General features: G+C 38.5%; 1 protein-coding gene across 5 annotated transcripts in view; it reads left to right on the plus strand.

Moving 5' to 3' along the window:
- Positions 1 to 22,360, plus strand: part of LOC117990491 (neural cell adhesion molecule 1-like) — a 165,024-nt gene that overhangs the window by 47,659 nt on the left and 95,005 nt on the right. For all 5 annotated transcript variants that reach the window (XM_034977941.2, XM_069504681.1, XM_069504682.1 and 2 more), the window contains exon 4: positions 10,976 to 11,184. In XM_034977941.2, coding sequence (XP_034833832.2) covers positions 10,976 to 11,184 — 209 coding nt within the window. The remainder of the gene's footprint in view (positions 1 to 10,975; positions 11,185 to 22,360) is intronic.

Genomic DNA, 22,360 nt, shown 5'->3' on the forward strand with positions numbered 1-22,360 from the left:
AATCGATCGCAATTTAAAATGTCCGAGCGTTGGACCTTTACAAATAGCGCTCTCATATTGACTGATATACTTCCACTTTATTAGGACGTAACTTTACTCTTAATTGGTCCGCTAGTTACTACCAGAGCGGTTTAAACCATTGCTATACCTATTTTTATGTTGACGAGTATAAGTCCCGCAAATTGCTATTCCGCTGGAACCATGTCTCATTAACATCGAAATAAAGTCATTTTGACGTCAGCCGAAATAAAAATATGCCGTCAGCTCGAAACTTCAGTCTAGTGCCGGCGTCACTAAAATGGCAGCCACGCTGCATTAGCAATTTTCGGGACTTATATACCGTATTACAAAAATCATATAACATGACTAAATAGCTGTATAAATTTGAAATTGGAATTCCTAACCAAAGAGGAGATATTTGAGATCAAAGTGGCCAGTACGACAAAACGCCAATTTCATATGTAAAAGAACCTAATATTTGCCCATGCAAAGGTAAAAACCGGCCAAGTGCGAGTCAGGCTTGCGCAACGAGGGTTCCGTACCACAGTCGTTTTTTTCGTCATTTTGCATGATAATTCAAAAACTATGATATACATAAAAATTAATAAAAATCTGTTTTAGAATGCACAAGTGAATCCCTTTCTTCTTCTTGTATGTTTCTTGACAGACCGACAGACAGATAGACAACAAAGTGATCCTATAAGGGTTCCGTTTTTCCTTTTGAGGTAGGTACGGAACCCTAAAAATAGCCTGAAAAGTATCCACTTCCAACTACCAACCCTAAATCGGTTTATAGTTAATCCACTAATACCGATTCAGCTACAACACGCGTTATATGCGATATAAGGCGATATATTATATCCGTAAAAGCTAGCGTATCAATCAAAATATACGCAAAGCTGATACAAAATACATACTCAATAATAAAACCTTTTTTATGATGACTTTCAAAGTTCCGATTCGATATCAAATTCCACATAAATCGTTGCGAATTTCAACCTAATTCGGTAGAGCTTAAAGTTTATATTCGATTGGTAAATGTATTGGTTGTTTATCGGTGTTATATTGGTGCTATACGGAAGCTTCCTATCTCCGGATATTCGCTGGCCACCATTTTGTTACTAAAAGTCTTCGATTGATTTAAGGACTGGGCATACACAACGCGTGACGGCAGCAACACGGCAGAACTAACATTAAGGCGCAAGGCACACCGACAGAACGAGTCGTCTTTCTTGATAACAACTCAAATAAATTTCAATTACTTTAGCATATTTTTTTTTTTTTTTTTTTTTTTTTTTTTTTTTTTTTTTTTTTTTTTTTTTTTTTATTTATAACAAGCGTAGGTACACCAAATATTTACATTATTATTTTCTCGCCAAACTGGTGAGCCAGTTTGTTGGCGAGCTGGCGCTCCTTAAAAATAACTATAATCTACGTATTAAATTGTACTTATATAAGTAGCGGCCTGTGGTAAGTCTAGGTGCGCCCAAGCGCGTCGCGCCTCCTCCGTGTTTTATTTTCAGCATACCAGTTTCAACGGTATGTCAAAGTACATAAAGCTGCGTTTAGGTGGTAGTTATCAATAATACTCAACTCCGTCTGTATGCATTAGCCCTTATAGTCATAACTTCAAGGAGCCGCGTTAGGCCTCGTTCAGAGAGACGCAGGGTGGTCACGGCGTGACTTGCGTTTATTCCGTTCGTGAAGAAGTGGGTGTCGGCACCAATTGTGATACCCGTGGCGGTGCCTACCACGTTTCACGGACAACCCGCACCAAAACCACCCACCCCACACACACCCTAAAGACAACGCCGGGAATACGGCTAGCACGGCTGCGACAATGAGCTGCACCGCGAGCAAATCTGTATATTAAGCCAAACGCGCGATACAATGCTTCTGCATGAACGCTCTTATAATTTTAAATCTACATCAGCATAAGTTCCATAACAAATTGACTGCACCACGCTACGCACAATGCACCGTACTATACCCTGAGTCTCCCTAAAGAGGCCTAACGTGGCGCGTGAACTGAAATTTAGATATAAAGTCCTTTTCATGAAAGAAGTCCCCCAGACGCAGCGCTGTAATCGCGTGACATAATGGCATTGTAAACAATCTTTAAAATGCACTAAGCTAGTTAAAAACTCACAAAAATCTACCACAACAAACGAACTTGATAACATCGACGAACGACAACATGGCCGACAATCACCGCCAACATAGTCCGCCGACATCATAGTTCCAAAAATCACCGAGGGACTTCTTTCATGAAAAGGACTTTACTTTTCCGCCGAGCGCTGTATTTGTCCAAGCCCTAAAATCCTTTAAAATCCTATTATGCAGTAGTAAGTTAAACTATACAAACTGAATAAATAATGTACAGCCGGATTCAAAATGTTAAGAGTTGTGTGGCTCGCGTATTTTTTGTGTTTTGTACATATATACACTCCCACAATCCACGTGCGGCTTTTGGTTAGTTAGGATAAAATGCTACGCTTAGCGACTCAGCAAGAGAGTTAATAATATAAAGTTTTATAAGGCTTTTGTTTGAACTTTCGGGATTTTTTTGGCTGCTTATAAATATTCGTATCTCCTAAATATATTAAAGGAAAAGGCCACTGACTTACTGACTGACTGACTGATCGATCAACGCACCGGACCAGGCTGAACTTTGGCATACAGATTTCTTTATCGTTAATAATTAATTATTTTAGACAAACAAATTTTTTTTTTTTAAATAATTATTGTTCTCTTTGATAATGAATTCTAGCGCCATAAACTGCCGCTATACAAAAAATCACGACATTTTATTACATCAGTCCAACACCATTATCAAGTGATATAAAATCCTTTACTCCAACTTAATTACATTTAAGAGGCAGTAAAATGTTTCAACGGCCCACTACCCCTATCAGATCTTATGAGTACATATTTTACAGCGAACGTGAAATTCAAACCGCGGGGCATTTCACGGTTACCGCTTCTAGCGTGAGGTTATACCTACCAATTAACTGTTAATTAAAATTTAAGGTAACTGTGTTAATATAATTGAACCTCTCTGGCTTTTCACTGGTTCTGCTTACCTGTTTGTATTCCATCAACACATATGAATGTGTGTGTGCTTAAATGTTTTTATTTCATAGATAATAAAATATATATGAATGTGTTATTTTACAACTACGCATATTATGAGCTAGCTTATGCTCGCGACTTCGTCATGTGGACTACAAAATTTCAAACCCCTATTTCAACCTCTTAGGGGTTGAATTTCCAAAATCTTTCTTAGCGAATGCCTACGTCATAATAGCTAGCTATCTGCATGCCCAATTTCAGCCCGTTCCGTCCAGTGGTTTATAGATCAGTCAGTCAGTAAGTCAGTCAGTCAGCCAGTCAGTCACCTTTTCCTTTTATAATATGTTGAGATTCTATTGTGTGACATAAAATGTGACAAAATAAAATTCACGCCATAAAATATCTGATCTGACACATAACGCATAATTGATTCCGACGATAATCGTAAAAACATATCCCCCGCCTAACAAGCTATACAAATACCCGGAATTTATGATGATATAACAATTTTCATCGCCCCACTATCATCTGATCTTATTTTATGGCACGCGTCTCGGATATCATGAGCTATTCGACTGATAAAGAGGGAAAAAGTAGGGTAATATTTGTAATATGTTTGCGGGAATTGGGTGAATTTCTAAGTTAGCAGTGTATACTGGTCGTAACCAGAATGCTAACAAAAACCTAGCGTGTTATACTACCTAAACACAATTGTGAAATTGGAAGGAAGGATTGGAGGTTGTTTGTGTGGCCTGCAGAGCAGCTAGTAGAATATATTTTTATTCGAGTAAACTTTTACACGTGCTTTTAATAATAATGATAATAATAATAAAAAAAAATATTTAAAATATTTAATAAATATATTTTTATAAATATTAAAAATATTTAAATATTTTGAATCGTCAAATAGTTTAATTTACCACTGGTTTGGAATGCCGTCCCTACCGAGAAGAACCAGCAAGAAATAATAGCATCATCATCATCATGATCAACCCATCGCCGGCTCACTACAGAGCACGGGTCTCACTCTCAGAGTGAGAAGGGTTTGGTCATAGTCTACCCCGCTGGCCAAGTGCGGATTAGCAGACTTCACACACCTTTAAGAACATTATGGAAAACTCTCAGGCTGTGATGATGATCTCAGGACAGGGACTCTAGTTTTGATAGCCTAGTGGTTAGGACGCCTCCTAATCAGAGGTCGGAGGTTAGATCCCGGGCACGTATTTTTAATTTTTCACAAAAAAAATTGTTTGAAGTGACACTGACAAGTCTAGTGCATAGTTGATAGGTACAAAGACGTCGTTGATTTTAGGTACAAAACCGAATGATAAATTTTATTCATAACGACCGATAGATAGCTGACAAATTACTGAGCGATTAATTTGACGTCTCTTTTGGAGCTCAGTGGCCCTACCGCGGTTGATTGACAGCTACAATGTCACGATCGCAATCATCTCTGATTGGTTAATGCTCGCTCACTATTGGCCACAATGCATTGTTGCAACAAGAACCGCACAAATTCAGCCAATCAGAACAATTGAGATTGTAATAATGATTGATGCAGGTTTTAGACAATCGCCCAGCTGTTGAAAAAAAATTTGTTCGAAGTGACAAGTTTAGTGCAAAGTAGATAGGTACCTACCAAGACGTCATTGATTTTAGGTACGAAATCGGAGGACAAATTTTATTCATAACGACCGATAGCTGACAAATTACTGAGCGATTAATTTGACGTCTCTTTCGGAGCTCAGTTGACAGAACTCCACGCAAAGGCATTTAGAAAGATTCAATCACGAAGAGAGAACATTAGGGCGACCTAAACGTCGGGTCATTAATCACGTCATGTCGTTTGTTACTATTTATTTTATTGAGGTCACTGTTCAGTACCTACTGTTTTTGAAGAAATAGAAATATGGTTTTTTTATTCACTAATTTGAAATGCCCTTACCAACGAAAAGAACCAGCAAGAAACACGGCGGTTGCTTTTTTCAAAACTTCAATTTTCAGCATTATGCTATGTAGGTAGCAATCGGGGTATGAGGCGGGGCGACGCCCCACACACCCGCACGTCACCCGCGCTATCCCGCACGGGGTAAGCGCGGGGCTATACGGGTGTGCGGGGCGTTTCCTCCCCGTTGCCATCTCGACCTGTCGCGTACTATACATAGATTGACAAAATAATTATAATCGTGTACCAATTATGTCATAAGGAGGAGAATAATTCGACATCTCTCTTGAAGCAAGTTAACAATACAACAAAGGCTGTTAGGAGGATTCAATCTTGGAGAAAGTACATTAGGGTCGCACCAAACGCCGCGTCACGGTCATTAATCACTGGGCGTCGTTTGCTGCTATTTATTGAGGCGACCCCAGTGTCGATGGCTTCTTAAACCTATGTTTTGTAGCCCTATTACTGATAATGCTTTTGTTGAAATTAAAGAGGTTTACGTAATGAGTAGAATATTTTATTCCTTACTAGCGACCGCCCGCGGCTTCGTTCACTGAAAATATAAATCCTCCTTATTCCCTATCTGGTCATTTAAAAAAACTTTTTCTAGTAGCTACATTATAAAGAGAGGTTTTGGGGAAAAAACCACTTGGAATCTCTTTGATTTTACGGTATAAAAGTAGTTTGTTTCACTCTCCAGGTATTTAACTATATATATCCATGCAAAAATCACGTGAATTCCTTGTTCCGTTGCAGCGTGATTGAAGAACCAATAAAACGCTTTTTTGCATACTATAATATTAGTAGGATTGTTTACCAATTATGTCATAGAAAGGAAAATAATTCGACATCTCTCTTGAAGCAAGTTAACAATACAACAAAGGCTGTTAGGAAGATTCAATCTTGGAGAAAGTACATTAGGGTCGCACCAAACGCCGCGTCACGGTCATTAATCAGTGGGCGTCGTTTGCTGCTATTTATTGAGGCGACCCCAGTGTCGATGGCTCCTTAAACCTATGTTTTGTAGCCCTATTACTGATAATGCTTTTGTTGAAATTAAAGAGGTTCACTTTAAAGTCACGGACAGCGGGGATAGAACAAGAAACAAAATGATTATTATTCAAATGAACTTTTACGAAATGTGCTTTTGAATAGTCAAGTGAATCTACCACTACACTGGTTTAGAATGCTCTTTCCTAGTTGATAAGAGGTCAGCACGATTTTTTTTTCATTTTTTACATTTAAAGTCAAAGTCAAATGATTTATTCAAAATAGGTACCTAATAAAGTACTCTTTTTGATAGTCAGTTGCTGGATTTGTAAGATAGAGTGGTGATAATTATTACGCAAACTTAAAACTAAAGCTACGAGGGTTCAAAATGCGCTCAGCTCTGAGAAGAGCCCACAACAAACTCAGCCGGGTATTGTTTTTACTATCACCACTTTACAAAATTATTTAAACTTTTTAGAACTATCACATAGACGTTAAGCAACTCATTCCCAAGTTTGCATTTCATTTAAATAATCCTTTAAATTGTAATAGGATTTTTATATTAGTTTACGTTTTATGAAAACTTTGAACTTGTTGAGAGATCTCCAATATGTCTTCTGAAAGCTTATTATAATAAAAACGTATGGAATTACGAGCAAATGAATTGCTAACTTTACTTAGCCTAGAGGCGGGCATTACAAGTTTATTTTTATTTCTAGTATTTACATTATGACATTCACTTTTTTTTTTAATTATAGGTAAATACGATGAAAGAAAACATCGCGAGGAAACCTGCCTGCCCGAGATTTCCGTACTCCAAGGGTGCAAACGCGATCCTGTGGCCCTACCGCGGTTGTTTGACAGCTACAATGTCACGATCGCAATCATCTCTGATTGGTTAATGCTCGCTCACTATTGGCCACAATTGCAATAAGAATCGCACAAATTCAGCCAATCAGAACAATTGAGATTGTAATAATGATTGATGCAGGTTTTAGACAATCGCCCTACAGATCTGTCATAGAAGTCGTATTATCTCAAAGCATTTTAATCACATTTTCAGCATGGAATATGTATTATAATAGCCTTATTCCATTCATATTGGCTCCAACAAGTAATTACGGCGAGCCGCCAAAAACACGGCACAAAAACTAATTTGCAGGGCGTTCGGAAATTTAATTAATATTATTATTGTATTTAGCTTTAATTCAATTGTTGGCGCAAATTATTGTTTTCATTAATGATTTTGTATGACATTTACGATGTTGTTTTAATTAATTTGTTCTGTACAACAAACATTTTGTGAAAAGCGCGGTCAGTGGTTTAGCAAAAAAATTTTTTTTGATGATGCTTTAACGTAGTTGCGTGATTAGCAACATAAATTATATGTGTACACTAGCTTCTGCCCGCGGCTTCGCCCGCGTGGCCTACAGGAAACAAATGGCATTTTTTTTTCAGGACGCGCACTCTGAACAGCACTGAATAACACATATAACCTTCCAACCCCCATTTCACCCCTTTTGGGAGGGGGGGGGGGGGGGGGGGGGTTCTCATAGTCGTTTCTTAGCTGACTAACCTCAAGAAAAAACCTTTTTCCCAAATTTCAAGTTAATTATATCAATAATTCATAGTTTCCCATACAATCTTTCATCCCCTATTTTACCACCCTTATGGGCGAATTTTCCAAAAATCCTGAAATAGGTACGTATTTCTTCATTTGTGACTGAAAACCCAAACACCAATTTTCATGCAAATAACTTGAAAAATGACCGACTTTCATACAAACTTCCATCCCCCATTTAACATTTAGTGGATACCTACTCTTTACAAAGAATAGACCCTCCAAATTTCATGTCTTTAGGACCAGCGGTTTAGGCTGTGCGTTGATATATATGTCAGTCATTCAGTCAGGACTTTGAATTTTATACATATATATAGAAGATTATATTATTATGGCTGAACATTAAAGTAAAATATCTTGTGCAAATAGCTAAAAATATAAACACAACGCTGTGTACCGATGTTAAAAACCATGAATACCATTTCTATTACATGATTAAAAATTCTATGACCATAACATTATAACGTATGAAACACGAGGAAGGGTCGCTATAAGCGAGTGTACACTTAATCTAAATAGTACTTTGTAGCTTGTACAGCTTAAGTTTTACGACATATATTAAGTCGTACACCGCATTACATACGGTTAGCTATATATGGGTCTCGTGAGAAAGCTTTGAGGTTGGAGAGTGACCTGCCTCAGAGTTAAATTAAAGTTTAACATGGTTAAACCACGTTTAACTATGCAATTGAGGCTTGATCACGATTTTCATTACCGGACAATACGGTACACAAACCGAGAATAAATCTAAAAATATATAACGAGATAGTATCTATATTATATAATAGGAAAAGGTGACTGACTGACTGATCTATCAACGCACAGCTCAAACTACTGGACGGATCGGGCTGAAATTTGGCATGCAGATAGCTATTATGACGTAGGCATCCGCTAAGAAAGGATTTTTAAAAATTCAATTCTTAAGGGGGTGAAATAGAGGTTTGAAATTTTGTAGTCCACGCGGACGTAGTCGCGAGCATAAGCTAGTTAGCAATAAGCTGTTTCATACACATGCTGCTTCAATAATATTGGGTATTATGGGTATAGTCTTAGCTAAGAACATTCTCGCAAGCCACTTGGCTATCCCTGGGGAGCCGTATTGCTAACCAGCGTAAAACTTAGCGGAAGACTTGGCGAGAAGTACAAATTAAACCTCACGTTACTAAGTCAAACTTTAATCGAACACCGTTAGTTATGGTTGCTTATTTGGAGACAGAGATTGGGATTAAAACCTCAGATTAAATTTATTGTACTTAGTAAATTTAATAAAATATTTACTAGCTTTAAAGGAGAAGGAATATTATATCTCGAGGAAACCTGCATGCCTGAGAGTTCTCCATAATGTTCTCAAAGGTGTGTGAAGTCTACCAATCCGCACATGGCCAGCGTGGTAGACTATGGCCAAAACCTTTCTCACTCTGAGAGGCGACCTGTGCTCTGTAGTGAGCCGGTGATGGGTTGATCATGATGAGTGCAAGCGATAATTGCTTAAAACGCGTAAGTAATAAAACTCTGAAAAGTTTGAGATGCACGGCCGGGATCGATTCCCAAACCCCCCAATGGTAGGCCACTAAGCCTACATCATCATCATCATCATCATCAACCAATAGACATCCACTGCTGGACATAGGTCTCTTGTAGGGACTTCCACGCGCCACGGTCTTGCGCCGCCTGGATCCAGCGGCTCCCTGCGACTCGTCTGATGTCGTCCGTCCACCTAGTGGGGGGTCTTCCAACGCAGCGTCTTCCGGTGCGAGGTCGCCATTCCAGCACCTTGGGAGCCCAACGTCTATCGGTTGTACGAACTGTGTGCCCTGCCCATTGCCACTTCAGCTTCGCAACCCGTTGAGCCATGTCGGTTACTCTAGTTCTCCTACGGATCTCCTCATTTCTGATTTGATCACGTAGAGAAACTCCAAGCATAGCTCTCTCCATCGCCCGCTGAGTGACTCTGAGCTTTCTTATGAGGTCCATAGTTAGCGACCATGTCTCGGATCCATATGTCATCACTGGCAACACGCACTGTTCGAAGACTTTGGTCTTCAAGCACTGAGAAATTTTGGACAAGAAGACATCTCGAAGCTTCCTGATCGCTGCCCAACAGTGGCGTGCACAGGGTTTTAAGCCAGGGTAGGCACTAGTTAAGTAGGAGCCTGTTCACTGGACGGTCATAATGAAAAATATGCATTGAGCTATAACAACTGGGGTAAGCAGTGCATTTATGCCTCTATGACCTGCACGCCATTGCTGCCCAACTAGGCCTACCCCTACCCCTAAATCGTAAACATAATAATTAGTGAAGATATTTTAGTAATTTGCTACATGCAAATGTAATAAATTGAATTACCTAACTACAATTTCCTGTGTAGGAACATCAATTAAAAATTCAGGGGCACGCGCGCTCAGAATCGTTGAGTGGTTTTGAACGACTGTTCGTAATGTAGGTAGGTATAATATTTTTTAATTACCCTCATTTTACGAGTGGGCAAACGTGACGTACCGAAGCTTGTTATTATTTACATCCTGTAGGATTTTTACTGATTACGTGCTTATGCCCGCGACTTCGTGCGCGTGGACTACACAAAGGAGATTGCCCATTTTCTTAGGAGCTTTAGGCCCCCCTAATATAATTGTTATGTCTTCATGGTTTTAATTTTGTTTTGTAGACAAATAATTACCTCTTTATATTCTGCAAACGATTTCCATTTATTCACCCTGGTTATAAAGAAATCTTATTTTTTATGTTGCCGATATTGAAGTTATATTTAATTAATACTTCTTCAAAATAAATGGATTTTTAAGGATTTTAACTGTAATTGTTGATATTTTCAATAATAGAGTGAAAGAAAAGTCGTAACGAAACATATAATCGTAAGAAATAACACATTTTTAAAAATTAGTTTAAGTTTTGACCCGGCGCGCCACAAAGGAGGGCCCGTTCACGGGCGATCTCCTTTCTAACTCCTATTTCAAAAATCTTACTTTGAAAATTGAAAATAATAATTATTTGTTCATGAACACATTTTTTTTCGTCATGTAACCACAAATTCACGGTTTTCGGATTTATTCCTGCACTTGTGCTATAAGACCTACCTACCTACCAAACTTCATGATTCTAGGTCAACGGAGTACCCTATAGGTTTTCTTGACAGACACGACGGACAGACATACAGACAGACAACAAAGTGATCCTATAAGGGTTCCTTTTTCCTTTTGAGGTACGGAACCCTAATGTATAATTTTTTATCCAAGGTTAATATTAATAGGGGAAGATTTATATTATAAATATTTTTAGGAGATTGGTGGGATGAAACCAAGTAGAAATGAAATAAAAATTGTTCCAGTTTCGACGTCCGCGGGCGCTCCTTCAACAAGGCGCTCCAGTGGTCTGACCCGAATGTGTTCGGGCCGCGTGCGTACTTCGCGACAGTGGCCCGTCCTGCCACGCTCACCCTTGACACCGTTCAGCTTGACGACGAGGGCGTGTATCGCTGTAGAGTCGACTTCAAGAACTCACCCACACGAAATTTTCAAATACGACTTTCCGTTATTGGTGAGTACTTTAGTTACATATATACAGGAAGATTTTTTTGGTTTTGCACATTTTTTTATGTTGTATAGAAACGTAATTTTTATTTTTTTATTTTACTTAAGAATACCAAAGTTATAGTTTACTTTTGAACAGATAATTAGGGTCACCCTACAAACGTTACCTTCAGCTGTTGATTAAAATACACGCACTCACACCCGATGACGCGTGCGGCGGCCGTTGACCTCTGCGCGCTCTAAGATGCGAACTTGGTACTTTTTTTAAAGGGAAAACGTCAGAGTCAGCTAGCGTGCTCAAAGCGAGCTTTGTTTACGAATAGTATGACTATGATTTGCTTATTTTAAGTTAAAAAATATATTTCAAAAAACGTACAAAATTATGAATGGAAAAGTGTTCTTTCTATTAACGATACAAAACCACCAAAAAAAATTTTTGCAAAACCAAAAAAATCTTCCTGTATATTCATTATTATAATACGTACACCCGTATAGCGGATACCTGGCGTGTGCTACTACGGTAAAAAATGTCCTAATGTTTTTTTGTCTAAAACTATCTTAGTATTATTGCCTTTCTAATGAAACCGGTTAGGGGCACATCTGTTGGATGGTTTCAAAGTCTATATCTAACGGACATATCAAGGTAGAAACAGTTTTGTTTTAAAATATACAACGTTAGTTTTAGTAGGTATATTATACGCAAAACCCAAAATACGTGTCGAATATTTTTACATAAATAATATAAATACAAAATTTTGAAAATATTTAATGAAAACTTACGAAGTTAAAGTTTGTTGTGTTGAGTCGTTGTCCCGCAAAAACATGGTCACCCCAAGCGGACCGCTGTGAGCGAACGAGACGGCTAGCGTCGATCGTGCGCGCTCCCGCTTGCGCGGCTCGAATCAGCTGGTTCATGCGGTCATTCAACTATGTGTTCAAACTTGCAGGATTTTAGAGTATTTTTTGGTCAAACTATAACCCGTAGTAAAAATGATTGCAGTCGATTCTGTTACTGATTCTGAACAAACTACTTTCAGGTTTTGCGTATACTAAAACTAACGTTGTATATTAAGAACATTTTGAAACAAGCTCAGTTTTAATTTGCATAGTAGGTTGAACTTATTTTTCATCCCACTCCGTTCGGTTATTTTTGTGTCTTCTTCAAACAAATAAATACTTAATTATTTTATTGAGAATTACGAATACCTAATTATAATTACGAGTACCTATAGGTATCACGGATCATAGCTAATTAGGTAAAATACCTAATTGTAATGTTAACGCTTAATTATACATCCCAGTATCTTGAGGGGGCGTAATTTGGGGCGCAATTATACCCCCGAGGCTTAATTTGGTACATTCTTAATTAATTCATCATTAATAATAATGATACTCTGTATAGTTAAGTACTAATTAATAGCTCTCAAAGCCTTTGTCTTAATCATGTCTTGATAAACGATTTTGATGATTTTTAGGGTTCCGTACCTCAAACGGAAAAACGAAACCCTTATAGGATCACTTTGTTGTCTGTCTGCCTGTCAAGAAACCTACAGGGTACTTCCTGTTGACTTAGAATCATGAAATTTGGCAGGTAATTTTGGTAAATTTTAAGTCAGTAAATATCACTTGCTTTAACGGTGAAGGAAACATCGTGAGGAAACCTGCATGCCTGTGAGTTCTATATAATGTTCTGAAGGGTGTGTGAAGTCTACCAATCCGCACTTGGCCAGCTTGGTAGACTATGGCCCTTCTCACTCTGAGAGGAGACCCGTGCTCTGTAGTAAGCCGGCTATGGGTTGATGATGATGATGATGATTTTAATTTAATGGTCATTATGGTTAACTCCTTAACCTAAAAATAGATCTTAGTGAAGTTGATTAATTTTTATTGTAGTACCGAATTGAAGTCATTATCAAACAGTAAAACTTGGTACGGACCAATTTGGTAGTAACGCAAGTTTTATATTAGGGTTACTGTTGCTGCTACCTACTAACAATAGATTTTATATAGATGTAAGGGAACACGCGATGTTTCTAATTTCTATAACTAGGTAAGATTATTTTTATAAAGATTCGCAATAGTAGGTACAGTGGTTAGAGCTTACGAGTGAGGTTTTTTTTTTTTTTTTTAATAGATATAGTGAGCAAACGAGCAGGCGGGTCACCTGATGTTAAGTGATTACAGCCGCCCATGAACATTTGCAGCACCAGAGGAGCCGCCGATGCGTTGCCGGCCTTTTAGGAATTTGTTGGTCCGCCCCTTGAATAACCCCATGTTTTAATCTAGTGGGAACACCGCCGATGGGAGTTGGTTCCACAGTTTGCACGTGTGTGGAAAGAAGGATCTGGCGCAGCGGACGGTCGAAGTGCACCAGACACCCAGACGGTGAGGGTGAAATTCCTTACGGTGGCGCGCGGTGCGGTTGTAGAAAAAAGAGGGTGGAATGAGGTCAAAAAGCTCTTCAGAGCACTCCCCATTATACAGGCGATAGAACACGCATAGAGAGCTAACGTCTCTGCGGTGCTCCAGGCTTTCCAACGAGCCGGTTAGTTTGGGATCGTCCACAAGTCGAGTTTTCCAAGGTTCCATTTTTGAACTCTACTGACTAATATAAGACCTATACCACTAATTGTAGATGAGTTTTTTTTAATTCATCATAGGCAAACGTTTGACCACAATCACACCTGATGGAAAGTGATGATGCGGCTTAAGATGGGACGCGTTTACTTAGAAGATGTTTATTCACTCTTATTTTAAAGATACCCGGGTTGTAATTGGTAGGAAACACAATATATCGTGGAAGAGTATTCCAAAGTTTAGCCATGCGTATGAGGAATGATGACGCAAAACGTTTCGTGCGTGTTGATGGGATGTCGACGAGCCAACTCGCCCTACGTCTTGCGGTTCGGTGGGGACAAGATCGAGTTCCTGAAAGTTCCTGAGCTATAGTTGGTACTTAGCGGAGCCATCATAGAGGTGACTGCAGTACTCTATGCACGACCTGACGTCTTGTGCTTGATACAAAGTAAACAGTTGGCGCGGCGTGAAGTACTGCTTGACCTTAAGGATGCCGAGTTTTTTTGCGGCGGTCTTGGCTTTGGCTTCGATGGATCTTCCGAAGTTGATGTTAGCCGAGACATCGAGACCTAGGAGATCAATGTGATCAGTGATATTAATGGATATATTCGGGAAAGTAGGAGTCAAGGTGATAGGACTCCGTTTTGCTGTGAGTAGATAGGTCTGCTGTAAAGTATAGTACGAGACAGGTCGAGATGGCAATCGAGATGAGGACGTCTCACACATCCCCGCGCTAACCCAGTGCGGGTTAACACATATTCTAGATTACATAACATATTCTAGGTTTACGTAACATGTTCCAGATCTCAATATTATAATACCGGATGTTTCCTAGCAACGTTAACATGTCCTGAACAAAATTGAGTTAGAGTGTAATTTTATTATCTCCGTGGATACCACCTCGGGCCGCAGAGTCTATAAAATTTATTATTCCGCTCCATCTACATATTATATGTTTGTCGTGGTTTTAAATTGTAAATGAGTCCTGCTTTAATACAATGTTTGCATATTCTACTGCCTGTAATCTAAAAACACAATTAGGTATATCTAGATAATATCTCGACATCAATAGTAGGACAAAAATAGGATATTTTACACCAAGCGACAAAAAATCTACAAATGTATAAACAAGATAGTATTTAACAATGAGCAATCGAAAAATGTTAATTTTAGTTAAAAAAACCGGCCAAGTGCGAGTCAGGCTCGCGCAGTGAGGGTTCCGTACTACAGTCGTATTTTTTCGACATTTTGCACGATAATTCAAAAACTATGATGCATAAAAATAAATAAAAATCTGTTTTAGAATGTACAGGTGAAGACCTTTCATATGATACCCCACTTGATATAGTCACTCACTTCGAAAGTTGAAAATACTAATTATTAGTTCATGACCATGTGATCTAACCCTAAATTCACGGTTTTCAGATTTTTCCCCAAATGTCAGCTATAAAATCTACCTACCTGCCAAATTTCATGATTCTAGGTCAACGGGAAGTACCCTGTAGGTTTCTTGACAGACAGACGGACAGACAAACAGACAGACAGACAGACAGACAGACAGACAGACAACAAAGTGATCCTATAAGGGTTCCGTTTTTCATTTTGAGGTACGGAACCCTAAATATTATACGAAAAGAGTTATCGAGTCAACCGGGGACCCGAGAGCTGGCAGCTACCTTGGTCAAAGAATTAGTTTGGCCATCCAAAGGGGTAATGCTGCCAGCATCTTGGGTACAATGCCTCGCTGCGGTGGTCTCGATGAGGTTTTAGATTTAATTTAATTTATTTTAGTTTTAATTTAATGTTGTTTTTTTTAGATTTAAGTTTTTTATTTAAATAATTTTTGCTTCATACCAATAAATCCTTTTTCTTTGTGTAAAAAAAAAAAATATTATACTTATCTAGGTATAATACAATTTTAAAGATTTAAATTTTTTATCTGTTCTACAAATATTTGAAAGTAGCTGATGCCCGCGACTTCGTTCGCGTGGAATCAGGTTTTTAAAAATCCTGTGGGAACTCTTTGATTTTCCGGGATAAAAAGTAGTATATGACACTCTCCAGGTCTTTATCTATACCCATGCAAAAAATCACGTCAATCCGTTGCACCGTTGCGACGTGATTGAAGGACAAACCAACAAACAAACACACTTTCGCATTTATAATAAGGGTACTGATGCACGAAACTGATGCCGCCATAAAGAATCGCCAATTGAATGAATAGGTATTCCACAGGACGTGATATAGTAATCTAAGAATTTAACAAAAATACTTTCTGTAATTAATGTAATTACATCATTCCATGCTATTATTTGTACATGAATTACATTAGGTAATAGGTAATTAGTTAACCCGTAGTTCGCTAGTATACCTACGTCGCTTAGGTAATTTTTACAGCTCACGAACCAACACAAAGCTCATTTATATGCATAGAGCTTTAGTTTATTAGATGCCCGTTCGGTCAAACGCAATTTATGTGTGCTGCCAATTTTCTAGGGCATTGTACTTAGTATACCTAATACCTATATATGCAGATTCATTTGATACGTACCTAACCTTTTCACCTGTAGTATAAACTACACATTAAGATTTAAATCGCTTGATCAGGTTTGTGTGGAAAAGAGAAATAATCGCATGATAAAATTGCCCAGTCATTTTATACAAATACAAATACAAATTATTTATTTGCTGATTGTAGGTTACATTTTTAAGTTGTCAATTACAATTTTTGTTTCGAGCTACAATCTACCATACTATGGTGTGCAAATTTGAATAGGTACACAAATAGAATTATTAATAGGAATCCTTACTGTTACTGCAACACAACAATTATTTATTAATACAATAGCTCAAATATCTCATTATTAACATATTATTCATTATAATTAATCCATTCTTATTATTTTGCATTAAAAAAAAGTGAGTTAAGTTTATCACTAAAATATCTATACTACAATCAAAATTTTGAAACCTAGGCCAAGACAGCCTTAAATTTATAGTCATGGTATTTTCCACGTATTTTTAATATTAGTTATATTGGGATGAAAAATCGATGTGGGCAATGTTGGCTGACAGTCCGGATGACTTTGCCCGCCCGCGCCATCAAAATCGAACAAATTTTAATTATTAATAATAATTATATAAAAAAAAAATTACAAAGCGAATTTGCTTATAAATTGCTTTTTGGGCAAAGTATCATTGAATGGCAAAGTTGGCTATAGTTTGACAGTAACTATACCATTTATAGGACGTAGGATTTAGGAAGGTGGAAGCCCTTTAGCCAGTTAGGATAGAATCAATAGAGATCCTTAGTAGATAAATATGTACATATTACGCGTCAGATAGGTAGCAGTAGATGAAATAATAATAAATCTTAAATCTTCTATATATATAAAAGGAGAAGGTGACTGACTGACTGACTGACTGACTGACTGACTGACTGACTGACTGATCTATCAACGCACAGCTCAAACTACTGGACGGATCGGGCTGAAATTTGGCATGCAGATAGCTATTATGACGTAGGCATCCGCTAAGAAAGGGTTTTTGAAAATTCAACTCCTAAGGGGGTTAAATAGGGGTTTGAAATTTTGTAGACCACGCGGACGAAGTCGCGAGCATAAGCTAGTATCTGATATAAGTAGAGATAATGGATATAAGCTTCAAAGTATTACCTTATTAATCAGAACTGTCAGTAAAGACTAGATAGAGTTCGTATCTTGAAGATTGATTGTGTCCCTTGATAGTATAGGTAATCTTATTTTGTCTGGAAGTATTAATAGTTATCTATATCTTTTTTTTTATTGGGTAGGAGGAAATCCTCATGGATACCAATTGGCATTCACTGAGGTTTTCTCAGCGACCTACGGACTAAAATCTCCTCCCTTCGCTGGCCGTCCTTCCCGGTACTACAATACGCAAATCTTCAGGAAAGGGGCTGTCCGGCTGAACAAGTAACCCTTATAGTTTCGCCATGTCCGTCCGTCCTCGGTTAATCTCAGAGACTATTAGTGCTAGAAATCTGTAATTTGGCATGGATATAAATATTAACCACGCCGACAAAGTGGTGAAATAAAATTGTGATAAATATTTTTTTTTAGGGTAGCTAGCTCCCTTACATGTAAAGTGGTGATGAATTTTTTTTTCTCGTCTACCCCTTAGTGTGGGGTATCGTCAGTGGCGTGCACAGGATTTGAAGCCAGGGTAGGCATTAGTTAGCTAGGAACCTGTTTACTGGCAGGTCATAATGAAAAATATACAACTGGGGTAAGCAGTGCATTTATGCCTCTATGACCTGCACGCCACTGGGTATCGTTGAATAGGTCTTTTAAAAATACTGTGGGTGTGGGTACATCATTTTTCGATTTCTAGATCCGTTTGTAAAATATGACGTTTTCAAGTGCTAATTTTTATTAGAGTCATGTGTCCCCCCCCCCCCTCTATCAGCAAAATGGTAGTATATAGGAACGTGAAAAAATTCACAGCAGTAGTATATATAATCAATTTTAAAGGAAAACTATCATGGCTAAGTACTTAGCGTTCACAGGTTAAGGAGTTATATCTGTTTTTCGAGGATTGTGACTACGGAACCCTACACTGCGCGTGGCCCGCCACGCACTTGGCCGGTTTTTGCGTATACTTAAACTAACGTTGTATAAACTAAGTCAGTGCGCCCGGCTCATAGTTTTTTTGGCAGTACCTATACGGCATTTTAGTTGGATATGCTAACTATTCACTACCGAAGTCTTTCATAAGTGAGGAAATTTGAATGAATTCTACAGCGTGTGCTACGACCATTAATTAACGAAGTAGGTTACAGTACCTAACTATAACCTTGTAATAAAAGCTTCATAGGACCAAATCTAAATATATAAAAGAAAAAGGTGACTGACTGACTGACTGACTGACTGATCTATCAACGCACAGCTCAAACTATTGGACGGATCGGGCTGAAATTTGGCATGCAGATAGCTATTATGACGTAGGCATCCGCTAAGAAAGGATTTTTGAAAATTCAACCCCTAAAGGGGTGAAACAAGGGTTTGAAATTTGTGTAGTCCACGCAGACAAAGTCGCGAGCATTAGCTAGTTTAATACAAAATACGCAATTTTCCTAGAAAAAGTAACTTTTGTATTACTAAATGCCAATTGTGTTGGGTACATAATGTAACACGCTATGTTTTTAGGGTTCCGTACCCGAAGAGTGCCAACGGGATTCTATTACTAAGCCTCCGCTATCAGCCCTTCTGTTCGTACAACTGTCTGTCAGCGAGCTATATCTTGTAAACCGTAATAGATAGAAAGTTTCACAGAGTAGGTATATTGCTGCTATAAAAATCCATACTAATATTACAAATGCGAAAGTGTGTCTGTCTGTCTGTCTGTCTGTCTGTCTGTCTGCTAGCTTTTCATGGACCAGCAGTTTAACCGATTTAGTTGAAATTTGGTACCTACGGAGTTAGCTTACATCCCGGGGAAGGAGATAGGCTACTTTTTATCTCGGAAAATCAAAGCGTTCCCACGCGATTTTCAAAAATATAAAACCACGCGGACGAAGTTGCGGGCATCATCTAGTAAACAATAAAAACTTCAAAATTGTCACCATGCAAATAAATAAATAAATGTTATTTCTTCTAAAGTAAAAGTAATAATATTCTTTACTAGATAATGCCCGCGACTTCGTCTGCGTAGATTTAGGTTTTTTTAAATCCCATGGGAACTCTTAATTTTCCGGGATAAAAAGTAGCATAATATGTCAGTCTCCAGGTCTTAAACTATACCCATGCAAAAAATCTCGTCGATCCGTTGCTCCGTTGCGACGTGATTGAAGGACAAACCAACAAACCAACAAACCAAGAAACCAATAAACCAAGAAACCAACAAACACACACACTTTCGCATTTATAATAGGGGTAGTGATTAAAGAAAGCGGAAAGGGTGTAGTTGTAGTACTGGTACGGACTACGGAACCGTTTGTGTGTGAGTCCGACTCGCACTGGACCGGGTTTTTATGCTAGACCTTCATTTCTTCTTCTATTATTAGTTTACGTAAAAAGTAAGGTAACCTTATTTTTTGTGGGAAAAAGTTTTAGTTTGTGATGGTACGGTGATCGTCTCTGCTTCTTTCGATGATGGGCTATAATGAGGAAATTCAAAAACAAGTAAATCGGCTAAACTTTGGGACACTATTTGTATTCGGAGTCATATGTTATCTTAGGTATGGCCAAGTACATGGCAGGCACAATTCGTCGGACGGACATGTAGACCTTGCCAATCAAACTTCCAGATTTTCGCGGTTAGATGATGAATTTTATTTCAGAGATCTACTATTTTGACTCATTCAACTCTCTCGGATGAAAATCCTGAGGAGGAAAAAAAAAACAGCTAGGTTATGCGTTCTGGCTTGGATGAGGGGTCGGTTGGTACATGTATTTGCCAATAAGGCCATCGTTCTACTGACCAAAGCCTCTACTAGCACGGGGGACCCTGCGCTGGACACCAGCCTTTCAACATTGTTATGTGGGGCACAGCCGACCTCCCTGTTATTCGCTACGAAGCGTTTGGTAGCCTGTCGTGGAAGACAAGGTTCTTTTCTTGAGCTAAAAGCTCGCCCCTTACCATGGTATAATTTTGTATATATATATATATTCGTTCAGTTATGTCTAAGTTGGCCAACTTAGGTGTCGAGAGGTCGAAGCTGTAAGACATGGCGTGTTTTGGTGTGCCGAGGCTTTGCCGCCAGGACGCCGTCATATCGACCGTGTGCCTTTTTACATTAAATCCGACCTTATAGGTCAAGGATATCAAACTAATAGTTCTCACGCATTAATACTTTCAGTGTCCCGCGGTTTAGGCCGGTATGTAACGCCGTCCTATAGCTCTCGGAATGCGGCGTAACGATGACACACAAAAAAAAGGTCTGTACCTGTTCTACTGTTCACCAACGGCCCCGTTACTCGTTCATACAATCTGCTTGCGCTGTGTGCTGGTTGTAAGTCGCACTGACCCAGTTTTGACTCGCCTGCTTTCCACTCGAGGGTCGGGGATTCGAACCCGAAAGATAACCCTTTAGTAGTCGTAGTTGTGTATATTCAAATTAATTAAATATCACTTGGTTCGTCGTAGAAGGAAAGCATCGTGAGGTAAACCGCAACCTGAGAGTTCTCTATGGAGCCCGCGCTCAGTAGTGAGCCGGCGAGGGTTGCTCATGGTGATGGTATCGTGGTAGCTGATAGTTCAAAACACACCACATGATCCAAAATATTTGTGTGATTTTGCTCAACAAGTCAATGTGTATTTTTGACAAGAGGCGTTCCATCTGACTGCGTTAGTCTGCCAACTTTATTCTATTTCTTATTTATTGCTAGGTAAGAGCTATTATTGTGAATTCGGTGTACTGCTGAAAAAAAAGGAACTAGCCTAAACTTTACTTAATAGTAAGAGTCGTGATATAGGTAATATGAGAGATTTAATATTGGAGTCCGACACATGGAACCATGTATCTACGGCATTTTTGAACACACACAGTTCGATCGTTTTACCTCTAAAATGAATTTGAGCTCCATTATTAAATGTCTATAGAAGGTATCTAGACGTGATAAATAAAAGATGATATTTATACTCAAATGCTTTTATTTCTGGTAAATAAGTTGTTTTATTTACTCTCACAGTTGAGTATTTTTAGAAAAAAAAGAAACTGGTATTGTGATTTAGACGGAATTTTAAATGTGTTTGTTACATTTAAAACCCGCCAAATGTTCGCTTCCTAGGCCAATCTATTTAGAAGGGAAAAACGAACATTTAAACTTTAAAAACCCTTACGGCCGCGCAGTTTATTTCACAATCAATTACACACATAATATGTCATAAAATTTAAGAGAGATTTCTTAAATTTTATTCCTAAAAACGAATTAGAGTTAAAGACACACTGTACACACGGTTATATACATAATCTAGCACAAGTATTTATTCTAAATACATCTGAACCTAGTTACACAACTTGTCCGGTTAAAACCACCTTCGGTATATTCTTTCTAATTTAAACCTACTCGCGAGGTTCACAATACGCCCCCACTTCTCGCGACTATGCATACACAATGCGGTGATTAGGTATAATATGAAATTTTCACACGCTAAACCCGTGGTCCACTCCATCCAAGCCCAGGGTTGAGACCATTGCCTACGTCTAGCATGATATTGGTCTTCTAGATTATTTTCTAGATCTATTTCTTCTAGGTATACCGGCTAATCAATTTTATAAGCTTAAAAGTTGTGGAACTACTTTCAAAATTTACACTAAATACAATAATCTGGGTACTTCACCATTAAACCGCCGCTGGCTCGAACACACTGTCTCTATAACCTTATCTTATTTCTCAGGACAAATTTTAACAATACACTATACTATAATTTTAATCTACACTCCAATTTTGCAAAGGAAGCTCAAAATATCTCGAATGGACGAGGTCGCGAGGTTCGCGCTGGGATTTGTACTTCCGACCCGAGCCGAAATCCTGCCTTGACTGTCTTCCGTTCTTTTTCCAGTTCTCCTTAAAGGTCCCCGTGGTCGTGTTTCGTCACGCCCACAGTTCTCTGAAAACCAAAAA

The sequence above is a fragment of the Maniola hyperantus genome, chromosome 18 (assembly GCF_902806685.2).
Source record: "Maniola hyperantus chromosome 18, iAphHyp1.2, whole genome shotgun sequence".
Taxonomy (NCBI): Eukaryota; Metazoa; Arthropoda; class Insecta; order Lepidoptera; family Nymphalidae; genus Maniola; species Maniola hyperantus.